Source organism: Semicossyphus pulcher, unplaced genomic scaffold, assembly GCF_022749685.1.
Source record: "Semicossyphus pulcher isolate SPU_LCO1_2020_fin unplaced genomic scaffold, fSemPul1.0.p SCAF_22, whole genome shotgun sequence".
Taxonomy (NCBI): Eukaryota; Metazoa; Chordata; class Actinopteri; order Labriformes; family Labridae; genus Semicossyphus; species Semicossyphus pulcher.
This window is the reverse complement of record NW_027211696.1, coordinates 20,038,095-20,062,691: the sequence shown is the minus strand read 5'-3', so window position 1 is coordinate 20,062,691 and position 24,597 is coordinate 20,038,095. Positions and strand designations below refer to the sequence as shown.

The following is a 24,597-nucleotide window of genomic DNA, read 5'->3' as shown; positions in this document are numbered from 1 at the left end:
GCTCAACAGAGGTCATTTGTGTGTTTTTCAGGCTCTCAGCAGTACAGCAGTTACGCTGGTTTTAGTGACACATTTGAGTGGGTGGCGCCACATGACGACCGCCTCCAAAGGTACAGTTTGAACACTCGCTTTATGTATCCTGAATTCTTTTGGTTCCTTACATATTTGATTCTTCCATCTTCATAGAGACGAGTGGGCGCGGCTGCAGAGGCAGATCTTAGCCATCGACGCTCTGAACTACAAACACAGACGGGAGCAGTACAGCATGTTAAAAGTCTCACGGGAGCTCAACAAGGTCATTTGAATTCCTCTTTTTCTTAGTTAAAATATAAACATAATCCTTTTTAATGGATGCTCGTCTACCTGAAGTCCTTGGTTCTCATTTTTACATGATTTTGTTTGTGTCCCTGAAGGCATACTGTGGATTTAAAGGTGAGAGACTCAACGAGCCGGACATCGCTACAGGGAAGTGGGGCTGTGGAGCGTTCAACGGAGACCCACAACTCAAAGGTACCTCACTCATGGGCATGTTTCTATCAATCATCAATCTATTGATCTATCACTACAGAACAAGTATTACCTGTCTTTTCTTCAGCTGTGATCCAGCTGATGGCGGCAGCGAGGGCGAGGAGGGGGCTGGCCTTCTTCACCTTTGAGGATGAGAAACTGAAGCAGGAGCTGCAGCAGATTCACCACCTGCTGGTCAAAGAGGGAACTAAAGTCGGTGAGTTTTATCAGGACAGAGGAAAACTGCTTCTCGTGTTCCTCATGTTTCTAACGTTGGTCTGTTTTCTTCACAGGTAAACTGCTGGGCCTGCTGGAGGACTTCTGTGCGGTTCAGCAGGCGTCGAGCGGCTCTCATGTGGAGCTGTTTGAGTTCATCAGGAACACTTTAAAACCATCCAGGAGTCAGCTGTGAGGACACGTGCACGCCCACTTACACTCAGATCGAACACGAATATAAGAGAAATGAAGAATTAAATGTTCATGTTTCTGTAAAGATTATTATTATTTTAATTTTCAGCTTCATTTTACTGACGTAAGCAAGCAGCAGTGACCAATGACTGTATGTTAGTAGTAGTAGTGTTGTCGTCCCGCCCTTCACCTTGTGTCCTTGGCGTGTTGGAGCCCTCAGGTGTCCTTGGCGTGTTGGAGCCCTCAGGTGGGCTCAGTCTGCAGCAGAACAGCTTCTTGTGTCGGTCTGAAGCAGATATTCACGCTGATGACTGTAGTGTTAGTGTTAGTTACGTCTCCTCTCGCCATTCCTCCTCTACTCTGCTACTCGGGAACAGAACGCTGCAGGAGCCCCATTTGTCAACAGAGCTGTCAATCATGAGGCCACGCCCCCTTTTTATAGGATCAAATAACTAATTAAAAATAAACTTGTCAAAAAAATGAACACTTGGACATAAATCAGCATGATAAGAACTAACTATAATGACAGAAACCATGTTGGATGTTTGTGTATTTAGATTTTATAGTTTGACTCATGTCCCATCTGTTAACATGGAGGAGGCGGGCTTTATGAGCTATACTGCAGCCAGTCAGCAGGGGGCGACAGAGAGGGCTTGGCTTCACTTTTAGGGAGCTGTCATGTCTTCCCTCTTTTTGTACAAGAGGTCTATAAGTAGGGCGTGCAACTTCGTCTGTTCTGTAGTTCTTGCAACATTTAACCTGAGAGGAACTCGCTGCCCTCAGTAAACTGTAATAATCAAAGTTAACTAAGATTAATTAATTTACAGTTTGCTTTTTACCATAGACAGAATGAAGGTGAGAAAGCTGCTTCTTAGGTTGATTTAAAGTCTTCCTTAATACTGTCATATATTGTCAGACATGTTATTGCAAATAAAAGATGTTTTAATTCACATAAATGAATAAGAACTCCGACAGCACCATCATCTTTATTTGTTGAACACAATACAACATAAAACACTGTATGAAAATAAATACATCCTTCAAATCTGAGGCGCCGACGGATCTCATTCTATAAATCTCTCATATTGCAGGTAAGATTTCGTTGTTGAAATGAAACTTATTTCAAGTAATCTGTTACATTTGGCACAAACGGAGACGTCGAGCGTGACGTGACAGGACGGTGAGTTAAAGGAAGGAGGAGGAAATAAATTAAGAAGGATTGATGCAGGAAAATATGAAAAGTAGGAAACAATTTGAGTGAATTGAGCTGAAAAGAAGAGGTATGTTAAATGTAGATACTTAAGATGCTCATAATTAAGTCACTGCTGAGCTCAGGTAAAAGTGCAGATGCATGCTGCGTCCCTTTGATCCGTTTCTTTTGCACTAAAGGCATTATTGTGCTGAAGAAGTTTACTCATTAAATCACTGTTTATGTGTGATGGCTTAACACACAGACTATAATGTAAAGATGCTGAAAACTAACCCGACCGTTGTTTAAATGTTCAGCTGAAGCAACCGACCTAAACTTTTAAACTTAGCTCCAACATTCAGTTCTTTCAAATCCAGTTAAAGGAATATTTGAAAGGTTACAACATACTTTGGGAATTTGTGTTGTTGCTTTCCTGCAGAGAGTTGGAGGAGAAGATCTATATCACTCTTTAATGGAACGGCTCATGTGAAGCTGGGGGCCAGCAGCCCGTTAGCGTAGCTTAGCTTAGCATAGCATAAAGACTGAAAACAACTACTCTGCTTCTGTCAAAAAATCAAAAGCAGCAGATCAAGCAGCTTTAAAACTTCCCAAAGTTATTTTACTCTGCAATGTTTAAACTTCGGGGTGCTGGTGTGGATGAGCCTCGGACAGCCCCGGACCGATTGATCTCCCGATTATAATAATAATGACAGAATAGTATTTACAGACTATTTGCAGACATGTTTTGTTTTTGTGATCACACCAAGGTGGATTGTCGTCATGCGTGAGCGTGACAGCCCTGATAACACTGCGCCTCAGTTACCGTCAGCTCTCTGCAGACAGTAGTATGTTCACTCTGACTGCGCGGTGCTGTTAGCGCTGGCGTTTGTGAATTAGACGCTTTTTGCCACGAGGCTCATTTGCATAGAAAGCGTCAAACTAACCCCAAATGTCTGCATAATGTCTCATTTAAATATGAACAGCACCGGAGCACAGAGACGCTGTTTGCTCTGCAGCACAATTTGAGGTGCATTCAACCCTCGGCGTGTGCTTCCAGAATGTGGCGCAGTCTTTTTGTGTCACTTGCACCGTTCAAGCGAGCGCAAAAGCCACACAGTCCTTTTGCCCTCCGACTTTTATGGAACAACAAATGAGATATAAAAAGTGAATCAGTGAGCTTAAGAGGAACTGGCCGGCAGATTTTTGTTATCTCTGAACAGACCAAGGCTCTGGGTAGTTTCGCCCTGTGTCCAGTCTTTATGCTAAGCTAAGCTAACAGACTGAAATAAGAGTGGTTTTTAAGTTCTGAACGAACTCCCTGCAAGAACATGAATGTGCTTCTTTCCTAAAGTGTCAAACTTTTCCTTAAAACGTGATTTAGCTTCAAGAAACATTTTCACGATCGATTAATCTGCTGATCATTTCTCGATTAATGTTCATTACTTAGTCAGTAAAATGTCACATATAAAGGGTTTCCCCTGAGCCCCAAACCGACGCCTTCAAAACTTTTCTTTTGTCCAACCAGGAGTCCAAAGCCTCGACACTCTGCACCCTCCATCATAACTGAAAAATCTGCAAAACATTTAAGAAGCTGAAACTCGTTTTTCAGACGATTAATCAACAAAGCTTTGCAGCTGTTTTCATCGTTTCCTCTGAAGTTCTAATTAAAATCTTTTAAAGCAACAATCAATAAATTATGACAAATTATCGTCCCGCAGGTGATTGTGTAAATGATTAAAGTTGTGGATGGACTGATTTTACATTTACCAAAATAAAAGCAAATAAAACATGAAAGCTAAAACTCTTTGTCCTAAAAATTAACTTTGTATAAACTCGTACATTCAAGCAGGTTCTTTTTTAAAATGAGTGTCCATCAGTGTGAACACGAGGTTGTCACGGTAACAGTGTTAGCAGTCAGTAAGTCATTGTGCGTTTCGTTTGATGGCCTGAGATCAGGTCTGATATGTAAATACACTGACGAAGGTTAGATCTGTGTGTAAACCGGCCGTTAAACGTGTCCTGAGAAGGCCTCCAGGTCGAACGCCGTGTCCAGTAAGCGCTGCAGCTCTGTCAGGTGAGTCTGTTTGTTTCCTGTAGCTGGAGCTGCTGCAGGCTCCCGACCAGCGTACCTACAAATACACACACAGGAGCATGAATACAGACTGAACATTCACAGCAGAGAAACGTACTGACATGACTTTAAACAGACTCACCAGACGGGGCGGCTGCGGCCGATGGTGGTGCGGATGCGGGGTTTGACGTAGTCGTAGTACCCCTGGTTCTTGTGCTCTTCCTGACACCAAACAAGATCAGCATTCGCATAAAGATCGGCCTCCGCTTTCACCAGATCGAACGGGAAAGGGGAGAGCTGAAAAAGAAGGAGAAGTCTGAAATAAAATGGTTTAAAAAAGCTCTTAAGCTTTTACAGCATCTAAATGAAATCTTGGGACGTGTTTCTGACCCCTAAAAAGTATCTGCTTGTGTTACTAGTACTTTCAAAAATTACAGGAACTTCGGGCGCGGGGCCCTGCAGGACTGAACCACTCAGAATAGTTAAGTATCGTCTGTTTTTATCTTTTATCTTATTGTCAGGTCATCCACAGGACCCGGGTTGAAGTTACCTGTTCGATGCGGACGACAGCCACAGAGTCGTCCAGGCCTCTGTTCTTGCGCTCCCGGGTCAGTTCGTAGTAAATCTTGCCGGTGCAGAAAACGACTCTCTTCACCTCCTCTGGGCTGACGGCTGCAGGACCGTCGTCTGGGATTATACGCTTAAAGTTTGTGTCTGCAGGAAAACAAACATATCAACTCAAAGACAGACTTCACCTTGTGTTTCAGCAGAGAAGAGCTTACATGTTTGCCCAAGTGTCTCTTGTCTCGAGGTAGATTGTAACGTAGGGTTTCTGTCAGCACTCACCTGGCAGCATGTCGTCAAAGCTGGACTTGGCCTCAGGGTGGCGCAGCAGAGATTTAGGAGTAAAAACTATCAGCTGGAGTTAAAAAAGAAGAAGAGAGATCATGCAAAACGTTGAATGCAGAGAAACACATTGTGTCGAGTTAGCTCAGGTTTCGTGGTGCTCGACTTACAGGCTTCCTGAAGGGCTGCAGGATCTGCCTGCGAAGGACGTGGAAGAAGTTTGCAGGAGTCGAGCAGTTGACGACGATCCAGTTACAGTCGTACAGCTGACGCACGGCAAAGTCCTCCGACAGTTTCTGACAACAGGATGAAACACAGAGAGGAGTAAGAAACTACACAAGTTCTGCAGACATACCACAGCTTTTTTTTGGTGCCTTAGTGCCTTGAGGATGTAACAAGGAAAATACTGTAAATCATATTTCTGGGCTTTTTTCTAAACATATTTTTGGGTCCAAAAAGATCCAAAAATATGAAACAACAAGAACCAGTTTTTAAATAACAGAGTTCCCCTTCAGGCTTTTGTGTTTTAGCTGATATTTGTTTACGTTTTGGCTAAGAGGCATCATTTACAGTATGCTGAATTAGCCATTAGCAGTTCCAGTTTACAGTGAACCAATATTTGTACAGAAACAACTTTGACACTGAAGCTAACTCAGAAATGAGTTCATTCTCATGCAGGTTAAGGAGTCTCCTTTGTATGAATTTTATGTGGATTTATGGATATTTTATTTGCGATGCACATCATAATAAAGACATCATGTCCTTCTGAACCCTTGTCGTGTGTATCATCACTGACTGTGTCTGACACAAACGCACCGGGAAGACATCAGGGTCATCGTTGCACATCTGTAGGAACCTTTCAGGGCGGGCAGACGAGTGCTCTGGACCCTGAGAGGCGGGGATAAGATAGAAAAAACAAATAAAGAACTAGGATCATAATATTCTCAGCAGAGTTGTTAATCATATCTTAAAACCGATCATGTTTCTGAGTTCCTACCATCCCCTCCATGCCGTGAGGAAGCAGCAGCACAATGCCGTTCTGTCGGACCCACTTGGCCTGACCCGAGCTGATGAACTGGTCGATGATGCACTGAGCCGTGTTGTGAAAGTCTCCAAACTGGGCCTCCCACAGAACCAGCGCGTTGGGACTGGCCATGGCAAAGCCCAGCTCAAAACCTGCAAACAGACGAGAAAAAAAGAATCAACGATGGCAAACATTAAGTGTTAAATAGTTTCTGAGGGGGTTACGGTTTAAAAGAAATATGTGTCTCACCCAGTACTCCATATTCAGACAGAGAGCTGTTGCAGACGGTGTACGGAGCCTGATCAGGGGAGATGTAGTTCATTGGGATGCAGATCCTCTTGTCAACGTTCTGGTCATGAAGAACGTGGTGTCGATGGCTGTGAAGCAGATCAGAGAAGACAAAAAAGACTTGAAAAACTTAATCCTCATAAATCCTTATTTTAAGTTGTTATAGTTGGGCTGCGCGGTGGATTGGAGTTGGCCTTTCTGTGTGTGGTATAGATACTGGATGGATGGATGGGTATAAAGTTAACAAGGAGGGGACTGATTACGGCGTCCTGCACACACACGGGCAGCTGTAGCCAAAAGCTGCATCTGTTTCTGCTCCATTTTTTTCTCTTCTTCTTCTTCTTCTTTTAGTCTTGTAAATATTGACCCTGCAAGATACCCAGTCATGCACAATCTAATTGTCTGTTCCTGGGGCTCCGTATCTCTGATGACCTCTCCTGGACAATTAACACCACTGCGACCACTAAAGAGGCACAGCAGCATCTCCACTTCCTGAGGCTGCTAAAGAGGAACAACCTGGTGAAGAAGCTGCTGGTGGCCTTTTAATGCTCTGCAATCGAGAGCATTTTAGCCTACAACCTAACAGTGTGGTACACAGGCTGCTCAGTGGCAGGCAAACAGGCCCTGCAGCGGATCATTTGTGCCGTGGAGAAGATCCTCGGCTGCTCACTGCCCTCCCTGGACAAGATCGCCACCTCTCATTACCTCAGAAGAGCAACATCTTAAAGGTCTCCACACATCTTGGTCATGAACTGTTTCAGCTGCTGCCCTCAGGCAGGCGCTACCGGTCAGCAAAAACACGCACATCTAGATTTAGAGAGTTTTTATCCCAGGGCCATCTCTGCACTGAACCCTCAGTAACACTCACCTTAACTGCTGCTATTTACACTGCACTATAATTAATATAATGTTTATTTTATTTATTAGTTATTAGTCATTTTATTTATTAATACGGTCATTGATTGCTTGGAGGTTAAAATGTCTCTTTTCATGTATGTGTTACCTGAACGTTCCCCTCTCCACGTCCTGTCCACTGAGGCGGACGTGGATCCCCTCTTTGAGCAGAGAACCAAAGGCCATATATTCCCCCAGAGCCCAGTCACACACTCTCTGGCCCACCATGTTCGCACGGCCCTTTAGGATACGACTCAAACCTGAAACACGGACACACAGCAGAAACACAGCTTTTAAATCGAGCGACACGTTCAGAGGACATTCACAGAATCAGGAGAAAAGCAGACAGTACCTCCGTGTATGGTGAAGTCCTCCACTGGGACCGAGGCAGCGATGTTTCCAATATGGCCGAGCTCTTCTTCACTGATGCCGGTGGGAGGGCAGCTCATAGTTTTGGGCTGTCCGTCCAGCTTGAAAAACTCTGCAGGAATACACACAAACATGTTGCAGCTCCAAGCACTCAATCGTCCAGACTGTGATAAGATTTAAAACATAACTGCTCCTACCCGGCCACGGTGAGTCCAGCCAGTGTTTGATGTGAAGGATCTTCTCGTCTTTGGAGCGGGTGTAAGCTTCCTCACAGATTTTGTCGTATTGAGCTACTTCCTCCTGTAAAAAGAAGAGTTAAAGAGTAAAACTCTATACACTGCCAGGTAGGTTAATGTATGTCAAGCGGCGTCCAGAGCAGCCGTGCAGGTTTCTTTACCTCATAGGCTTGTGTTGTGACGACTCCCTCAGTGATGAGTTTTTCAGCAAACATCTTCAGGACTCCTTTCTGCTTCTTGATCTGCTTGTACATCAGCGGCTGTGTGAACATGGGCTCGTCCATCTCATTGTGGCCGTTGCGTCTGTAACACACCTGAAAAACGCACCAGTAGATCATAAAGATATCTTGGTATTCTATTACTTCATTATTAGAAGAACTTCTTTAATACTCACCAGATCTACGACCACGTCTTTATGGAAGGTGTTCCTCCACTCGGCCGCCACATTACACACGTACATCACGGCCTCGGGGTCGTCTGCGTTGACGTGGAAGATGGGAGCGTTGACGACTCGGGCGACATCTGTGGGATAAGGAGATGATCGGGCCATCCTGGGATCTGTGGTGAAGCCGATCTGTGTGGATGACAGAGTTCATCACATTCATTTAGATTTGTCAAAAAAAGAAGAATTTGTGGAATAAAAATTGCTTAAAGGCAGCAGCATGCTAACTCATAGCCTAAATGCGCGTACCTGGTTGTTGACCACCACATGCACGGTGCCGTGTGTGGTGTAGGACGGCAGGTCTGACAGGTGGAACGTCTCGTACACGATGCCCTGGCCTGCAAACGCAGCATCACCGTGAAGCAGAATGGACATCACCTGGGAAATCATTCATCAGGTTACAAACACGTACCAGCAAAGGTACTCTTCCTCTACTTGTTAACATAAAGAGCTAGCTCAGCGTACCCTCTTGCCCTCCGTGTCTCCACAGTAGAACTGCTCCGCTTTAGTCTTCCCCTGAACCACGGGGTCGACCGCCTCCAGGTGTGACGGGTTCGCCATGAGCGACAGCGTGATCTGCCGGTCGCTGACGCGGTTCATCCTCTTGTGATACATCCCCAGGTGATACTTCACATCACCAGACCCCTGAGAGCAGAGAGTCAGCAAGTGTTTTACTTTACATTACAGAGCTGCAACTCTTAATCAATTATACTAAAAGATTAGACTGTTAAACATTTAATAGTCTGTTAGCTTAGCTTAGCGTAGCATAAAGACTGGACCAACTCTCTTACAGCTGTAAGTAATATCTTGTTTGCTTAATCTAGGCTAACTATTTCCACCCACTTACAGTCTTAATGCTAAGCTAAGCTAATTAGATGTAAATGTACGATACAAAATAGGAAACAAATCCTTTTCGTCAAGGAACCACATTTCTTCACAAAGTGCTCTATGGGTCTATAGGTTGGATTTGTGACTCTATAAACTCTCTATCTAAGAAGTTCATGTTCAAACCTCGTCTGCAGCCTCCAGTTTAGATTCAAACTGGCAGAAGATTTGCTCCAGCTCCTTCCTGATCACATTCGCCAGCACATTCAGCCTCCCTCTGCAGACGGAGAAAGATGCATCAGCAAGGACATTCAGGCATGGATTGCTTGATGAATAAAGATGTCATATCGGCGTGATAGCAATATGCTGTATCTGTGAGAGGCAAATATTAGCTAATGTCTGAAAACAATACATCGTTTGAGCTCTGATTCAACAGGGGTGGACTGACAGAGGTAAAGCTTCCTCATGGTAAGGATGGACGTGAGGTCACAGTGACCTCAAACTTCATCAGTTCATTCTTGACTGGATGTTTGCGCCATATTAGAAGACATTCCCTCCAGGCGTTCCTGAGATATCACATGTAAAAGAATCTGATGGGAGTAACTGCCAGAGACGTCATTATGATGTCATAGTGAACTTTGACCTTTTTCCTTTTAGACATCTGAGTGAAAATGTGTCAAAATGAGAGTATGAATTCTTGAGTGACGACCAAGGACGGTTCTTGAGAGATCACAGTGACATTTGACTGAGAGGAAAAGTGTTTTTGAAGTGTTTTTCCAGGACATTAGGATGTCAAAGTGAAGCTGACCTTTGACCTTTTGGGTAAATAATATCATCCCTTCATCATTTTATACTTTTTAAAGAAATGCAATGAATTCTTAAGTTACGACTAAGAACGGTTCTTGAGAGATCACAGTGACATTTGACCTTTAACCCCAAATTTCTACACAGGACTTTTTTGCCAAACTAGAAGATATTCCCTCCAGGCACGAGACATTGAGAATGTGATGGGAATAATGGTTACATTATGATGTCATAGTGAAGCTGACCTTTGACCTTTTGGTTAAAAACAATATCATCACTTCATAATTTTAACCTATTCTTGTTCAAATGTGTCATAATAAGTGTATGACTTCTGGAGTGACAACCAAGAACGTTTTTTGAGAAATCACAGTGACCTTTGACCCACAAATTTTACACAGGTAATCCTTGAGTCTAAGAGGACATTTCCTGAGACAACGCGTTCACAAGAATCTGAAGGGAATAATGGCCTGAAAAGGTCATAGTGAAGCTGACCTTTGACCTTCCAATATTATCACCTTATAATTTTGTCCTTTTTATGTGAAATTGTGTCAAAATGAGTGTATAAATTCTTGAGGGACAGCTAATAATGGTTTCTTGAGAGGTCAAATTAACATTTGACCTTTGACCCTGAAGTTCTAAACTGGTGATTTTTGGGTCTAAATGGACATTTCTGCCATTTTTTAAATATTTCCTCCAGTTTTTCCTGAGATATGACGTTCACAAGATTTGAACAGACGACCCGAAAAACATAACGCCAGATATCAACGGGATGATGCATACAAAGTCTGCACAGTGCCAGCTTTAGACGCCGTCTTTTTAAATCTTAAAGTAACTGTAAAGGTGTGATGATGTTGCGTACCTGTGGGGCATCCCCATGATCACATTCTCCACTCCGCTCTGACTCGACTTATCGATGATGGTCTTCAGGGCCGGGATGAGCGACTCACAACCTTCCAGCCCGAATCGTTTCTCTGAAGACCACTTCCTCTGCAGAAACTCCTCGAACCTGTGAACAGGTGGAGGAGCTGCTGCTTCACTTTGAGCCTTACCCCCACCCCCAGACTCAGAAAATCACCTGGCCCTCCAGCTGCTTTAAACGCTTTACACTTTAGTCACTGAGGTGTGTCGAGGAATGTGAAGAAGCGCTGACAGACCTGGTGGATCGAATCATGCGGGCCAGAAGAGTCCTCTTCTCCTCCAGACTGAACTGCATGACTCCCGGAGTCTCAAACTTCTGTCTGATCCACTGGCACTGCTCCACGTCGTTAATGAACATGAACTCCACTCCGATGTGCTGACAGTAGGCCATCTGAAGGGAGGAGAGCGAAAGGTGTGTGTAGGTTTGAGGGGGCAAACAGAGGTGATGTGTGGAATAAAACTACAGGCTGCACTCTGCGTTTCGCTGTCTGTCCAAACAAATTAAGACAAAAGTTACAGACGTTAACTGACTTTAACTGCAACTCCAAGAAAGTTGGTTTTAAACATTTTATACCAAACATTTAAATAAATTAAAGATATACAAGGCCACGTAAAAAGAGGTCATATTTAAAGAAAAACACAGAATTTCTAAGATTAAAGTTGCAACGACAAACAGTCTGGACTATTCTCTGAGATTAAAGTGGGAATATTAAAAGCCCCCCCAAAATGAGGTGAAAACTCAAATATTCTCTGATATTTTAAAGTCATACATTTGCTAGAAAAAACTTTAAAAGTCTCTGAAATATGCGTCGTATGTTGGATAGTGACCTCTAAATATTACCCCCTCCCCTCTGTTACATTTTATTTCTTATATTTTTATACTTGTTATCATTTTAATCCTGTTTTGTTGACATGTCTGCCTTAAAGGTGCACAATAGCTATTTTAATTTATGAATTATTATAGGAATGTATTTGTTCTTACACCTTCGACCCGTTCTAAAGTATTTTACCTCCAGGCGGCGTATAATCTCTCTGAGCGGCAGAGCGCTCTCATTGCCTCCTATGAAGGTGGTGGTGGGAAGCCGGAAAACGTTGTCCAAGTCTGACTCTGCCAGCCCGTAGAGACCTGAAAGTACATCAACATGTGGAAGATGAAGACAAACAAGAACAATCAGGCGTCAGGGTTACTGCCTCACAGCTCCCCAGAACTGGTTTCACAGGCTGAGTGGTTCTCATCACTGTGAGAGAATTTAAGGAATAAAATCGGTCACGTATCCCTCCGAGGATCATTTCTACGGTCTAATTTTGTCTAATTGAGTCTAATTTTATCTTTTACTCTCTCAGGAGGTCAAAGCTCTCTGTCTTTCCCGAAGTCGTTCAGCTTTCTTTACCAGAACCCCGAAGCTCTGAACTAACCTGTCCAACAAGAACATGAAGGTCTTCCTTTAACACCTGCTCACATGGTTTTACCCTGAATGTCTTTGTTTTGTTCTCTACTTTGCCTTTCTGAACTTTTTCCTCCGTCTTTGATATGCAGGACTTTCTATCCATTAAGTTTTCACTGCGATTCATAACCACCTCCATGAAGGAAAAAAATAATAAAAACGAAATTAGGCTGTGTTTTATTTTAACAGGTATTAAAATTTATTTTAACAGGTCTATTTTCTGATATATTTCTTGGATGTTTTCTGGGAGGAACAATGTAAATTGTATTCGGAAGTTATGTTATGATACTTTAAATATTAAGAAGCTCTAGGTTGTGTCTTTTCTATTATTAACAGAGAATCGAGGTCTACGCCAGGAGCAAGCAGTTGGTAAGCAGCAGCAACAGGCTGAAACCTCACGTAAAAAGGAAACACCGAAAGGACGGCAGGACACAGCCTCAACCTGTTTAGTTGTGTTGACTTTATACAATAAGTATTTGTTAATTTCCCTGAACAAACGGCTCCATTTAAATCCAAGTAAATATTTGTTTCTTATTTGAAACTTCTAGTCTTCTTATAGGAAGCAATACAATAAGAAGCATATATTACATTGTACTTTCCCAGACACTTCCTAGATCAGGGGTCTCCAACCTTTTTTCATCTGAGAGCTACTTGCATTACATCAGATTTTCTGGTGGCGCCCCCTGTTGATTCTTTTGTCGACTGAAACGTTGGTGCCACGCGAGGCACACACACACCACACCGTGGAAATAGTATGTTTTCTGGCTAACAGGCTAACAGCCCCGAGCTCCTCACTTTAGCTCAACTAGCGAACAGCATAACTGACGCGACCTGTAGATGGAGGTTGCTGCAACGTTGCTGTGATTGCTTAGGTTCAGACTTGCCCGGAGCACCACCGTTTTTATTGACAGCTGATCGGCCTATCCTGTTATTTTGTATTGAAGGGGGCGGGACGTCTGTATTTGATTGAATTGAAGTGGGAAGAGGCTTTCAAGGTGCATTACTACCTGCTGGAGACCCCTGACTTAAATGACCGGGAATTTAATTTGTCGCATTTCAGGACATAAAGCAACAAGTTTGCAACTTCAAGTTAAAGACTACAGTTGAGTTAATGGCGGCAACACACGATTGTGTTCATTACTGGTTTGACTGCAGCCTATTTATTCATTTAGTCGTCTATAAAAGGTTAAAAAATATTGAAAAACGTGTACCCAAAACTCGTGAAACTACTACTATTACATTGATTGATTAGTACCTTAATTCATTTATTATAGGAAAACAAGAGTAAGCAATAATTGGCTCCAGCTTCTAGATTATGAGACTTCCTGCTTTTCTTTGTCTTTGAAATTGAACCGAAATTCTTTGTTTTGAAGTTTTTGTCAGAAAAAAAGTATTTAAAGTTTAAATCAGCGAACTTATACTGACGTATAAACTTATACTATATCTCTTGAGATATGGATTAAACTGGTTGTTTTTCAGCTCTAAATGAGGGTAAAGGTAACTATTGAAGTACTGACTGAAGCATGCTATCACCAGGAGCTCTTCCATGGTGTGAAAAGCCACATAATGTTCTTATAGCCGAAAGCACAATAAGAAAAAACAAACATGATGCATTATTTGCTGCCTAAACGGTGTGTCTATAGTGTTCAGAGCTGTCGGAGACATTACAGGGTAGCTTGTGTTTGTCTACCGCATATGATGTCCTGGTTGCACCAAACAGAGAGATAAGACAATATGGAACGGACGAGGAGAGGGGGGAGGGTTGGATCTATGTCTGTGTTTGTACATCTCTGTCAGCGAGTTAGTGCTGCTGTGCTGAGGACAGGAGGTTTCAATCCAATATGGCCGAGTCAGCTCTCTGCGTTACGTAAGGGATCTTTAGACTTTCCTCCCCCCTCTGAGAAACCGCCCTGCGCATAAAAAAACACACAATTTGTCTTCCTTGATGTTTTGAAGTGGAAGCAGAGGGATCCAACGCAGCAATCAAAAAGCATCTGCCTCCAATCTAATCACAGAAACGTTTTAATGAAGCACAGATAAGCCAGGATGAGTCCGGTTTGACCCCGCTGGCCGCTGAGCAAAGGTTAGCAAACACACAAACACACACACACACGCTGCCTTTCGAAGAAGCACAACCCTTCCAGGTCCAAACAGTGTGTGAGGCTTTTCTTTTTATATATTCAGACCACTGTTGGCTTCACTGCACGCCATCAAACCTAAAACATGTCGCAAAAAACGTGTACGTTTCATGTAGTGAAGAGCTTATTTCAGGGGTGGAGTTTGTTCTCATTCAAAAAACAATATCGCAAGTCTCCTTCAAAACGATCTAATGACCCTGTGGAAGACCTCAACACCTGGCGATTTTAAACACACTTTATATTTCCTTGTAAAAGAACGTTTTTTAGTTTAATTATGCAAAACCATGACGGTGTGCATAAAAGAGCTGACCAGTAGTTCTAATTTGATTTCTAACAACATGAAGGATTCCAACAATTAATATATAAAACTGGATATAACCAATATTGTGCACCATCCCAGCTAGAAATGTTTTGTTCTGAGAACGTTACGTGCGATGTTCTGGTAATGTTTGGAGCGGGAAGTTTTTATTTCTTTCCCAGAATGTTCCTTTTAATAGCAGGAGAACGTGTTCAGAAAGTTGCTGGTTCCAATCACATTTCAGGAACGTTTCATAAATCACGTTCTGATAGTTGAACTAACATCCTGAAAAGATCCTCAGGATGTTGCAGTTACAACGTTTTAATGTTTGAACTATTTGAAATGATAAACATCCTTAAAAGGTTCTTTGAACATCAGATTAAATCGTTTTCTTTCAAACATTATTAGAACTTGTAGCTAACAAGTCGTAGCTTGTTAGCCGATGTTATGGGAACGTTCCCTGCTAGCTGGGATGCTCCTTATGCAATCACACTTGTTACTTGATGCTAATTTTCTCTTGTGCTACTGTTGCAACCTAGAAATATTTTAACGTTATAAATCAGATGGAAACATAATAGGTCATATTTTGACAGGAGAATATACTCATATTTCATCTTTGTTCATTTGTCTGTTCATGGGTGCAACATTATAAATACGGTGCATCGTTTTACTTCACAGTGGTACGCTTTCACCACCTCCCTAAAAGCACAAATTTCACATGGATTCAGGCAGACGGCAGACAGACAAGACTTTCTGCACAGCACGGGAAAAACAAGCTTACAATCTCAGGGATAGGAAGGACAACAAAATAAGCCTCTCATTAATAATAATAATAATAATAATAATAACTATATTTAGATAGCACCTTTAAAAACAAGAGTTTACAAAGTGCTTTGACAGCCAAGCAAACAAAGTAAAGCAGAGAACAAGCAGATCATAAAACCAGCAGCTCACTCAGGACCAGCAAATCACACAACAAGCAAAGCACAAAACCCAACACCCGATAGGCAGCAGGAGAACCCACACGGCCAAGACCAAGGGGACGAGGCCGGGGGCCAGAGGGCCAGGATTTCTTCTTGTGTGGGGAAGCGACGCAGCAGAAAGTTTAAATATTTTAGTATGCAGGACAATACCATCAAGGACCACTGCTACAGTATTCTCTCTCATTCTCATATCATTTTTCTGTCCTTCTATCGTCCACTTAAATGATTTCTGGTTTGCCATCTTTCATCCGCCTAAATCGCTGTGAACGCAGCATCGCTCTCAAACAGGCTTCTGCATCTTCAGTTCAGCTCGAGCAACGATCAGAGAGTTGTTCAATAATGTGGACTTAAAAATGGACCAAAATGATCCTGATGATGGTTTTTGCCATAACAGAGCAGCTGTAGTTGTTTTAATCGTTTTTGAGGGAGACTTGCATTTTGAATCCAAAGAGCAAAAGTATTCTATGACCACCCAGCAGTTCCTCTACTCAGATGCCTTTAGGGTGTTTAGGGTGTTATGTATATAACATGACAGTCTCGACACCACCCTGATGAAGGCAAAATTGTTGTGCGATATGTTTTAACTTTGATGGCTTTGGTATTTTTGCCAAGAAGCCAACTTACTGAAGACCAGGGACAACCCCAACACTACACATACACACAGGCTAATGACAAACCACAGCAAACCTTCCTGCAGCCTGTTAGAGTGTCTAACATTAATGCCCAGTACAACACTCCATGTATGCAGAGGGTTAGTTCCAACCAAAAGAGCAAAGAGCAAAGGTTTGAGGTTCTCGTCCTACCTCCGGCAGCCAGATCACACAGTCGTTCTTTATAAAGAGAGAACTCTGGAGGCATGGAGAGATACAGACACACACTGCAGGTTAAGTCTTTCAGGGGCTGGTATGAAGCCAGAAACCGACCTTTTGTTAAACCTGTGTGAACCTGAGCGTCACCAGGACAAAGGAGAACTCTGAGCACCGAACAATACAACTTTTAACTGTGGAAACGTCCCATTACAGCTCGTAACAATCATCTGCTTTTGAGAGGCCGAACCCTTTCATTAGGACAATGACAGCTCGCTGCAGGCTTTCATAACACACACACACACACACTACACACACTTTCCAATCTCACCTCACTCTTTACACTGTTGTGACAAAAGAGACAGGTCTATGTTTAGTAACATAACTGAGAAAACATGCTCGTAAATCAGACAACAGAACATCAAGTCAGTGTGAAGTAAGTGCATGAAAACCACATTAATTATCCTCTGACAGCTATAAAAAAACATAAAGCATGTTCTGTTATCTTATTTCCTTAGAAACCAGAACTGAGCTGATAAGAGCTGCAGGATCACACGTGCAAAACCAAATTTGACTTATCTGGCAGGAAAAACACAAACAACAACAACAACAACAACAACAACAACAACAACAACAACAACAGGTGAAGAGCATTAAGACTAGTTAAAATGAACGGGATTTAGTCTACACACGTCTGTGAGGCTTTGTTTAGGCCCGTAGCAACGTGAATGCTCACGTCAGCACGCTCACAATCTCGGCCACAACAGCTATCAAACCGTAAAATATGTCTTATCTTGTTCCCTCAGGAATAATAACTCGCTTTACAGTACATGCTGATAACAATAACAAGACACACATGAACATAAATGAGACATAAGTGAGTAACAGACCGGTCAGATATGAGATTAATAAAATGATTACCATATAAATAGAAGGTTCCATATTTTCTCGAGAGGAGAGATGTCGACATGGATTAAAAAGTGTGGAAGACAGTCACCTGGTCTCCGCTTGTGATCCTGTCTGTCCTTCACTACCACCACCGATGATATCGGCACAGCCTTTATTTTAGCCCCCCTGTGTTTGTGCCATTGTTGTGGCAAACTTTAGGAGATCCAGAGTTTGGATCAAGACATCCTGACGCGCTTTAAACAAAATGAAAAAGTGGGATAATTTAGTTTTGCTAGCAATGGGCTAAACCATATTGATAATGAAAGTTATAGCAAGTCATAACTTAACATTAGCTTCAAATAAAACAACATACTGACTTGCCTGTGTGTGAACATTGTTGTTCCTGTCTATCATTGTCCTTAACATGATTTGTTAAGACGTGGGGTGCCTGACTCTCAACACGGTGATAAATTATATTCTGGATGTAGCTTTCAGATGCGTGTTGTCGTCCTTTCCGTCTCTCTGATATTTGGGAGCTATTTTTCTAGAAATGTGCTATAATTCCCTCGTAACATCTCTCACTGTTATAGTTGAAAAGCCCATAATATTTACATGCTGATGCGAAAGCTTGACAGGCAACATTAACCAAGGGCGGCGGGACTTAGCGATTATTTTCTCATTCATTAATATTCAACCATCTTTGTTTGCTAACATGCTAACCTAAACCGAAAATTAACCCCCCCCCCTAAACTTTGAGGATATCTGCTGTCGGACTTGCTGATTGGACATTGGCCATTATAGGGAGGGGCTTAGCGAAGGGTCAATTAAAACAGTATATTTCCAAAATGTGTAGTTACTTATTTTTGACCATTTTATTAATTTATTCACTTATTTTGCACTCTATAAATCAATCCTTATATCAGCAGATGAATGTGATGGTGTTTCTTAAGGTAGGATGTGATTGCTTTGCAAGTTTAGGAGCAATAACTCTTCATTACATTGCTCCTCCTTATCGACTGCTTGATTGAGAGACGGGGTTTTGCTTCAGATCAAGCAGACTAGATACCCAAAGACTCCAGCTCAGCCATGTGATTACTCCACCTTCAATATATATCTGCTGTTTGTGCTTGGTGGACTAAGGGTGTGTCAATGGCAGCAAACAAAACAGGTGAGAGGGGGAACAGTCATGGTAAGGATTTGGGAAAGGATGGGTGTTGCCTTGACAAAGACAAATAAAGAAGGCATAATTACTGCAGCCTGAGGTCACCATGATGAAAGAGATCAAATGTTAAGGACAAAGAACAAGGAGAGGAGGAGGGAAAGGGACAGCACAGGAAACACATTTCTCACCAACGTTCTGGAAACCAACAGTACACGGCGCGTCATCAAAGTCTACACAGCTGATGTCCAGGGGGTCCAGCTTGGCTATGTGATGCCCTCGTACCTGCACACAGACCAACACAGCAGCTCAGAGTATGTGTGTATCAGACCGATGCTTGTCAGCCCAGTTCAGCAGATCACTGTCTGCCTGGCCTGTGTAAACTGCTGACCACTTCCTGACATGTGTCAACACGTTGGCAAGAACTGTAGACGGAGTTAAAGTGAGGGTCAAGGGTTGAGAACAAACTGCTTTTGGATAGAGATTCCCTTGATCCTACCCTACGTGTAAATACCACAACTTTTGTTTCTTGTAAGGGTATTAAAACTTGAAAGGCTCATGATATTAGATTTTTCCCAAAGTGGCATCTGTCGGCTGGATAGTCAAACATTTAAACATTTCCATCCAACTACTTTCTGGTGTTTTAAGTCTCTTCATCTTTTTTCTCAGTCCTATCATTTAACCAGATGCTGGATGCAGTCACCTACCGAGCGACAGTTAGCAGCATCTCGTCTTGCAGCTCCAAGCCGAGCTGCATTTAATGTGTACCGTGCTTTATCTGCTGTTTTTACAGGTTTTAATCATGTGGTCTGATAATTTGGTAATAAAAACTTAAACGATAACATCGTAAATGATTTACAAGGGTTATTTCAAACCACACTCCACTGATGATTTGACTTTATGAAGCAGATACAATGTTTAGAACAAGTATGCTCTTCTGAGTGGTTAAAGATGGCGTCCAGGACTCTAAACAAAGCAAAACAAGGTTGAAGATGAAAGCCTGCAAGTATATAACATGATATGTTTTCAAACTAATGCAGGCTTACATTGTTTGATTGACATAGTTTGTAAAATCTGCTACAAAGAAAATCTATTGTCAGTTTGCTTATCTTGTACTGATACTGGACGACTGAATATAAATGTCATGTGTTCACACTACAGTCCCTCTGATATGAGGAGCATTTTACATGACATAAACTCAGTATCACTGTAGCCCAGAGTTGTAAAAATTAGGGATGCACGATATTATCGGCACCTTATGGTATCTGCAGATTATAGCTTGAAAGTGACATATCGACATTGGCAGATATGTAATTTTTTTTGCCAATATTTTCCGCCAATAAAACAACGCTTTAATTACGCCTAAATGCTCGATGATTCCCTTAAAAAGCTTGACGTAATGCTACGACATTAGCTCTGCGCGCATGTGCGCACACTGCCTGCAACACGCCTCTTCCGTCAAGCGTGAAGAAGGGTGCAAGATGTCGGCAGTATGGCAGTTTTTGGCCACTAAAATAAGAGTAGGCATGATATCAATTCCACTACAGGGGAGACTTAATGTTCTCTGCAATTAGGCGGAAAAAACGTGCCGAATATATCGGTATTGAAATCGGCAAAAAGGGTTGGAAAATATCAGCATATCGGCAGATCTTACCTGGTATGCTCTAATGAGTGATTGCACAGCTAGATGATCCTCCACCAGCTTCTCCACGTTGGGCTGAGCGCCCACCAGAGCCTGGACACTGGGGAGTCCCTGAGAAGTCCCACTGAGGGGAGGAGGGCTCTGATAGGCCAAACCAGGAGGAGCCCCGGCGTTGGCGTTACGGAAAAATACATCCCAGGACTGCAGGGAGAAAAGGAGGAAAAATTACTCAACATGTTTCAACAACACATCATGTAATTTGTAATATATGCTTTATATTGTCTTGTATATACTTCAGCGGGTCCTGCTACTGTGGCTGAAGTTATGTGAGGTTATGCCGGGTCAAACGGGCATGCATGCACAAACATAGCAACTTCCACAAGACTAATATTGATCATCAATATCATTAGAATTCATCCTCTAGGGGCCAAGAAGTGAATTTAAGCATTTCACACTTTTCATTCCTTCATGTTTCCAAGAGAACTTATCGATTAATTAGGGGACTATCTTCCCTTGCTTTCTACTCCTACCTCCTACTCCGACAATGCCAACACAAGCCATGCTCGTGCTGCTAAATAAAAACACTCATTGACATGTGTTTGACCTTGTGTCTCACTTTCTAACCAGGGAGGAGAGTAATTGGCTTATTCCCGTGAGAGGAGGCTTTTACACACCCTCTCCTTGTGGTGGATATCAGCTTACAGGTACATAACGTTTCCACTACAACGCTGTAACACTTAGGGCATCAACACTTGGCAGCTTGATTGAACCATTACAAAACATAAACAGACCTTTAACTGGCGCTGGATTCAGTCTGGCAACGTTAACCACAACTCGACCTGCTTTCTCTCAAACTGTTTGTTTTAACATTTTTATGACGTCTCTACAATGTGACACTTTGTCTCCAAGCCAAGGGCCTCAGATTAATCCACTTATATCAAGTTAATGATTGTAAATCAGAGGTTGTTCTACTTGGATCAGGGTAAGCAAAGTTTAATGTTCTAGATAAATGTTCCGGTGATTTGGCAGATTTATTTGTGAATGCTGGTCTTAATTTCTAGCTTGAATTCAAAAGAGCTACTTGGTGTGAGAAATGATGATAATTAGGTCATTTCTGAATGAAAGTTATTACTGGAATGTAGTCAGTCGTTTAAGCTGGCTTCAGGCTGCGGCTGATTATATGTGGAAATCTAATTTGTTCCATTTACAGCACTTAAAGTTGTAACTGTGCAGTAGCACATTAGCTCAGCTTGTTATGATTACTAATGAGACAGACAAACGATGACTAATCTCTTCTTGCAGTTTAATAATACAGTTAACGATGGCGGTGACGTGACATCGGACACGAAGACAGTGGTTGGCTGGAAATGATTTAGTCTTCTTTTCTTGGTCAGTCATGTCGAGGAATGATTTCCCTTTAAATCTCAAACCCTTAATTATGCTCCCGACAGGTAATAGTAAGTTCCACAGCTTTGAGGATAATCAGGTTTCTTGATCTTACAATTTTGTTTTTTTATTCATGTTTTTGGGTGAACCTTCAACAGCTTTTAAACTTTAATCCTGGGTGCATCTTTATCATCATCTGTCTAAGGTAACCAAGGAAAAATAACTGTAGTTATGAAAGCCATTCACAGTGTACTCCTTCTGCTGTGCTGTGTGTAATTCACCTTTGGCTCTACTGCTCGCTGCTGTGCTGCTTTACTATTCAAACATTCATAATCAAACACACAAATACATACAGTACAGATGGTGTGTGTGTCCTACCTTTACCCTACTAAATATTGGACAGGTATCTGTACCCATTGAGCACTCATCTTTATCTGTTCCAGGCACTTCAGGAAGAGGGTGAATTATTTTCTAATTGTCTTTCAGTTCTTTGCATATCTTGAAAATCAATCTATTTGACTATTTGGTGGAGAAGTCCTTGAGTATTGTGCAAGCTGCCATTCTGCAGTTCCAGTAAACGATTTAAGCAACACGTTTTGGCTGTAAGCAAGTGGCCTGCTCCCAAGGGGAATATATTCCAAACAACCAAACGTTTTAAACAGGCAAGCCTTCGGACAGCAATCGATTGGCTGCTCTGAATGGACATACAGTATGTTACAGACCGTGAAACCCAGAGACAACAATGCATCAGCCTGCTCTGAATTGGAATATGTTAAGAATTGCCAAGTGTCTCGTTGTCTAGAGAAGAGCCCACGCTGAATGGCAAACCCCCCAAAATAACGCTTCAAGCTGCAAAACGAGTCAAGAAATTGGCCCGAACAGACACACGGCCCAAACATGCACGTTCACATGGAACACCAGACTCCATTGACAAATCTAGCAGAACACAGGAGTTGCTGGTCTACCAAAGACAAGACCAGTTAGTTTGGCTGTGGTATTTTATCGTGTTGGATTTGGGCTACGCCTTAAAAACACCAAAGTCACACAGCAACACAAATAAACTAAACAGTTGTGATAGAAATGTAGTAACTCCAGTGTCCTGGGAGGTAAAATGACACTTTTTGTCAATGGACTCTGGTGACCTTAAAAAAAGCAATGTAACAGCTGTTTCTGGTTTAAAAGAGCATCTTACTCTTCAATAAAAAGGTCGACCTCTGAAGTGGACCTACCATAATGTTGTCAGACACTTAGAATAACAATCTGAGACTGTCAGTGACAAAGACAAGCACTTGTAGTGGACGTACTTTGATCAGGTGTATTTGCTGTAAATGATTACATTGCAGCCATTACAGCCTGTGTCACAGCTGCCAACTGTAGCAATCTACTGGAGCAAAGCTAAAACTGTTTTAATCTAAAAGTAATTTTGACCACAAAATCTGCTAAAATAGGGGCCATGTTTAAGAGTACCAGAAGTTCAATATGTGTATTTGCATGCAGCTGAAGGCAAATTCAAGTCCTGGGAAAACGTAACCAGCGCGACATCAAACACACACAAGCATGCACCATACCTTGTGCACATTCCTGGGATTCTCCAGCCACGCATAGTACATCTCCTCAACATAGTTTGTGCTGGTTCCATTAAGAAAGGGCTCAGCAGCCACAGATGTGTTCAGGTGCCTCGCAGGCTGAAACGTCCTTAAGCCTCCTTTAGTCACCAACGTTCTGTGCGGTGACCGGCTCTGTGCTGTCTGTGCAGCCGTTAAAGGCCGAAGCCTTGATACTGTAGTCCTTAAGCGGTGCATGTCTGCTGATCAGCCACAGCTCCTGGCCTCCTCTCCCTTCCTGGAAGAAGAATGCAGTATCCCAGACAAACAGATCCCTGAGGCTTCTCAGAAGCTGCACCACTTCCTCCTCCTGTCCAGCTAAACCGGTGAGGCTGGCTTCTCCACTGCTCCAGCTGCTTCCGTTCTGCTGACTGGAAAGTGGACCCTGTGAATGTAAATATTGTTCATCAGAAAAACTCTACTCAGTCTGTGTAAGGAAATAGTTCTCTTACTGACTGTATATAAGAAGTGGATGTCATCCATTGGTTTGTAAATGCCCCTTTTGGCACCCCGATTTTGACATGTTGGCATCTTTTTTTGGAGCCAGAAGTGACCGTATTTAGACGGCGTGGTGGAAACACGTTGTTTTGTCTCTATCCTGTTTTTTAGATTGATTTTACTCTAAATGGGACCATAATTTACAGAATGAACTTCATGCTGATTTAAAGAAGACCTTTGAGACATAAAATGTTTACCGTGGTAATAAATCGATTGAGAAACAATTTAATTTCCCCCTCTGGTTTCGTACAATCTGACTTCTTTTGCAACGAGGCTGTTAGAAAGAATGCAGGTTTAAGGCACTTCCTCATTTGCTTTCCTCTTCAAGCCAGAGGCTACATCCACCTCTTATATACAGTCTAACAACAACCAGCCAAGCAGGGACCTTTGTGGGGGTAAATAATGTTACTGGAACTTTATTTAGACCCTGGTCCCAGCAGTGTACGTCCAAAGGTTCCTGGGCTCTGGGGAAAAGTCCCTGCAGTGGAAAGTCAGCTTTAGTTCTAAATATGAGCAGACCAGATTATATCAACATTAGAGTACAGTCCAGTACATCTTAAATGTAGCTAACAGACGAGGACTGGAACAATCATAATCACAAAAAACAGGTACAGTAACAGTACACGCCAAACCCAACCCTTCTAGTAAACGCACACAATGTTGTATCCATCCCTTCAGGGGAAATATCTCTGACATGAAGAACCTGAACTGTAACCACTACATGTCCAACCCTTACCATTAAACCTACCCACAAGTTTACCTTCAACAAAATCTTGGACTTATAACAAGTCTTAACTGTTACATTTCATGATTTTAGTGTTGGTAACTCAATTTGTCCCCATAAAATAACACTATGATCAGATATGCCCTCACAACGCCAGTAGCCTAATACATGCACAAACACCGACCGTTGAACGCTCGAGCGCATT

General features: G+C 42.4%; 2 protein-coding genes across 7 annotated transcripts in view; one reads left to right on the top strand and one right to left on the bottom strand.

Moving 5' to 3' along the window:
- The window catches only part of pargl (poly (ADP-ribose) glycohydrolase, like), a 119,667-nt gene that overhangs the window by 5,479 nt on the left and 89,591 nt on the right, over positions 1–24,597 (top strand). Inside the window, exons 12-16 of one of the 2 annotated variants that reach the window (XR_011309183.1) lie at positions 32–110; positions 187–295; positions 414–510; positions 596–724; positions 801–1,162. Coding sequence is in view for 1 of the 2 variants with exons in the window: in XM_069673138.1 (XP_069529239.1) it covers positions 32–110; positions 187–295; positions 414–510; positions 596–724; positions 801–919 (533 nt within the window). In the remaining variant the exon portion in view is untranslated. Of the gene's footprint in view, positions 1–31; positions 111–186; positions 296–413; positions 511–595; positions 725–800; positions 1,945–24,597 lie in introns of those variants that run through there. The other variant, XM_069673138.1, reaches the window with a different exon arrangement.
- Positions 1,900–23,368, bottom strand: ogdhb (oxoglutarate dehydrogenase b). 5 transcript variants are annotated; one of them, XM_069673134.1, is made up of 24 exons: positions 23,135–23,368; positions 20,193–20,381; positions 18,756–18,823; positions 17,483–17,516; positions 16,489–16,531; positions 11,832–11,947; positions 11,058–11,212; positions 10,763–10,909; positions 9,286–9,376; positions 8,740–8,919; positions 8,524–8,652; positions 8,227–8,406; positions 7,994–8,146; positions 7,794–7,896; positions 7,580–7,708; positions 7,337–7,487; positions 6,295–6,422; positions 6,019–6,197; positions 5,838–5,909; positions 5,192–5,317; positions 5,022–5,094; positions 4,726–4,889; positions 4,318–4,472; positions 1,900–4,233 (listed from the first exon to the last, which is right to left on the bottom strand). In XM_069673134.1, the coding sequence occupies exons 1-24, from the start codon at positions 23,366–23,368 to the stop codon at positions 4,113–4,115; spliced, it is 3,120 nt and encodes a 1,039-aa protein (XP_069529235.1). In that variant the 3' UTR covers positions 1,900–4,112. The 5 variants fall into 5 exon arrangements, with proteins under 5 accessions (XP_069529235.1, XP_069529237.1, XP_069529234.1 ...); XM_069673136.1 differs by lacking the exons at positions 16,489–16,531; positions 17,483–17,516 and adding exons at positions 14,195–14,207; positions 16,837–16,858; XM_069673133.1 differs by lacking the exon at positions 17,483–17,516 and having other exon boundaries at positions 16,489–16,533; positions 18,730–18,823.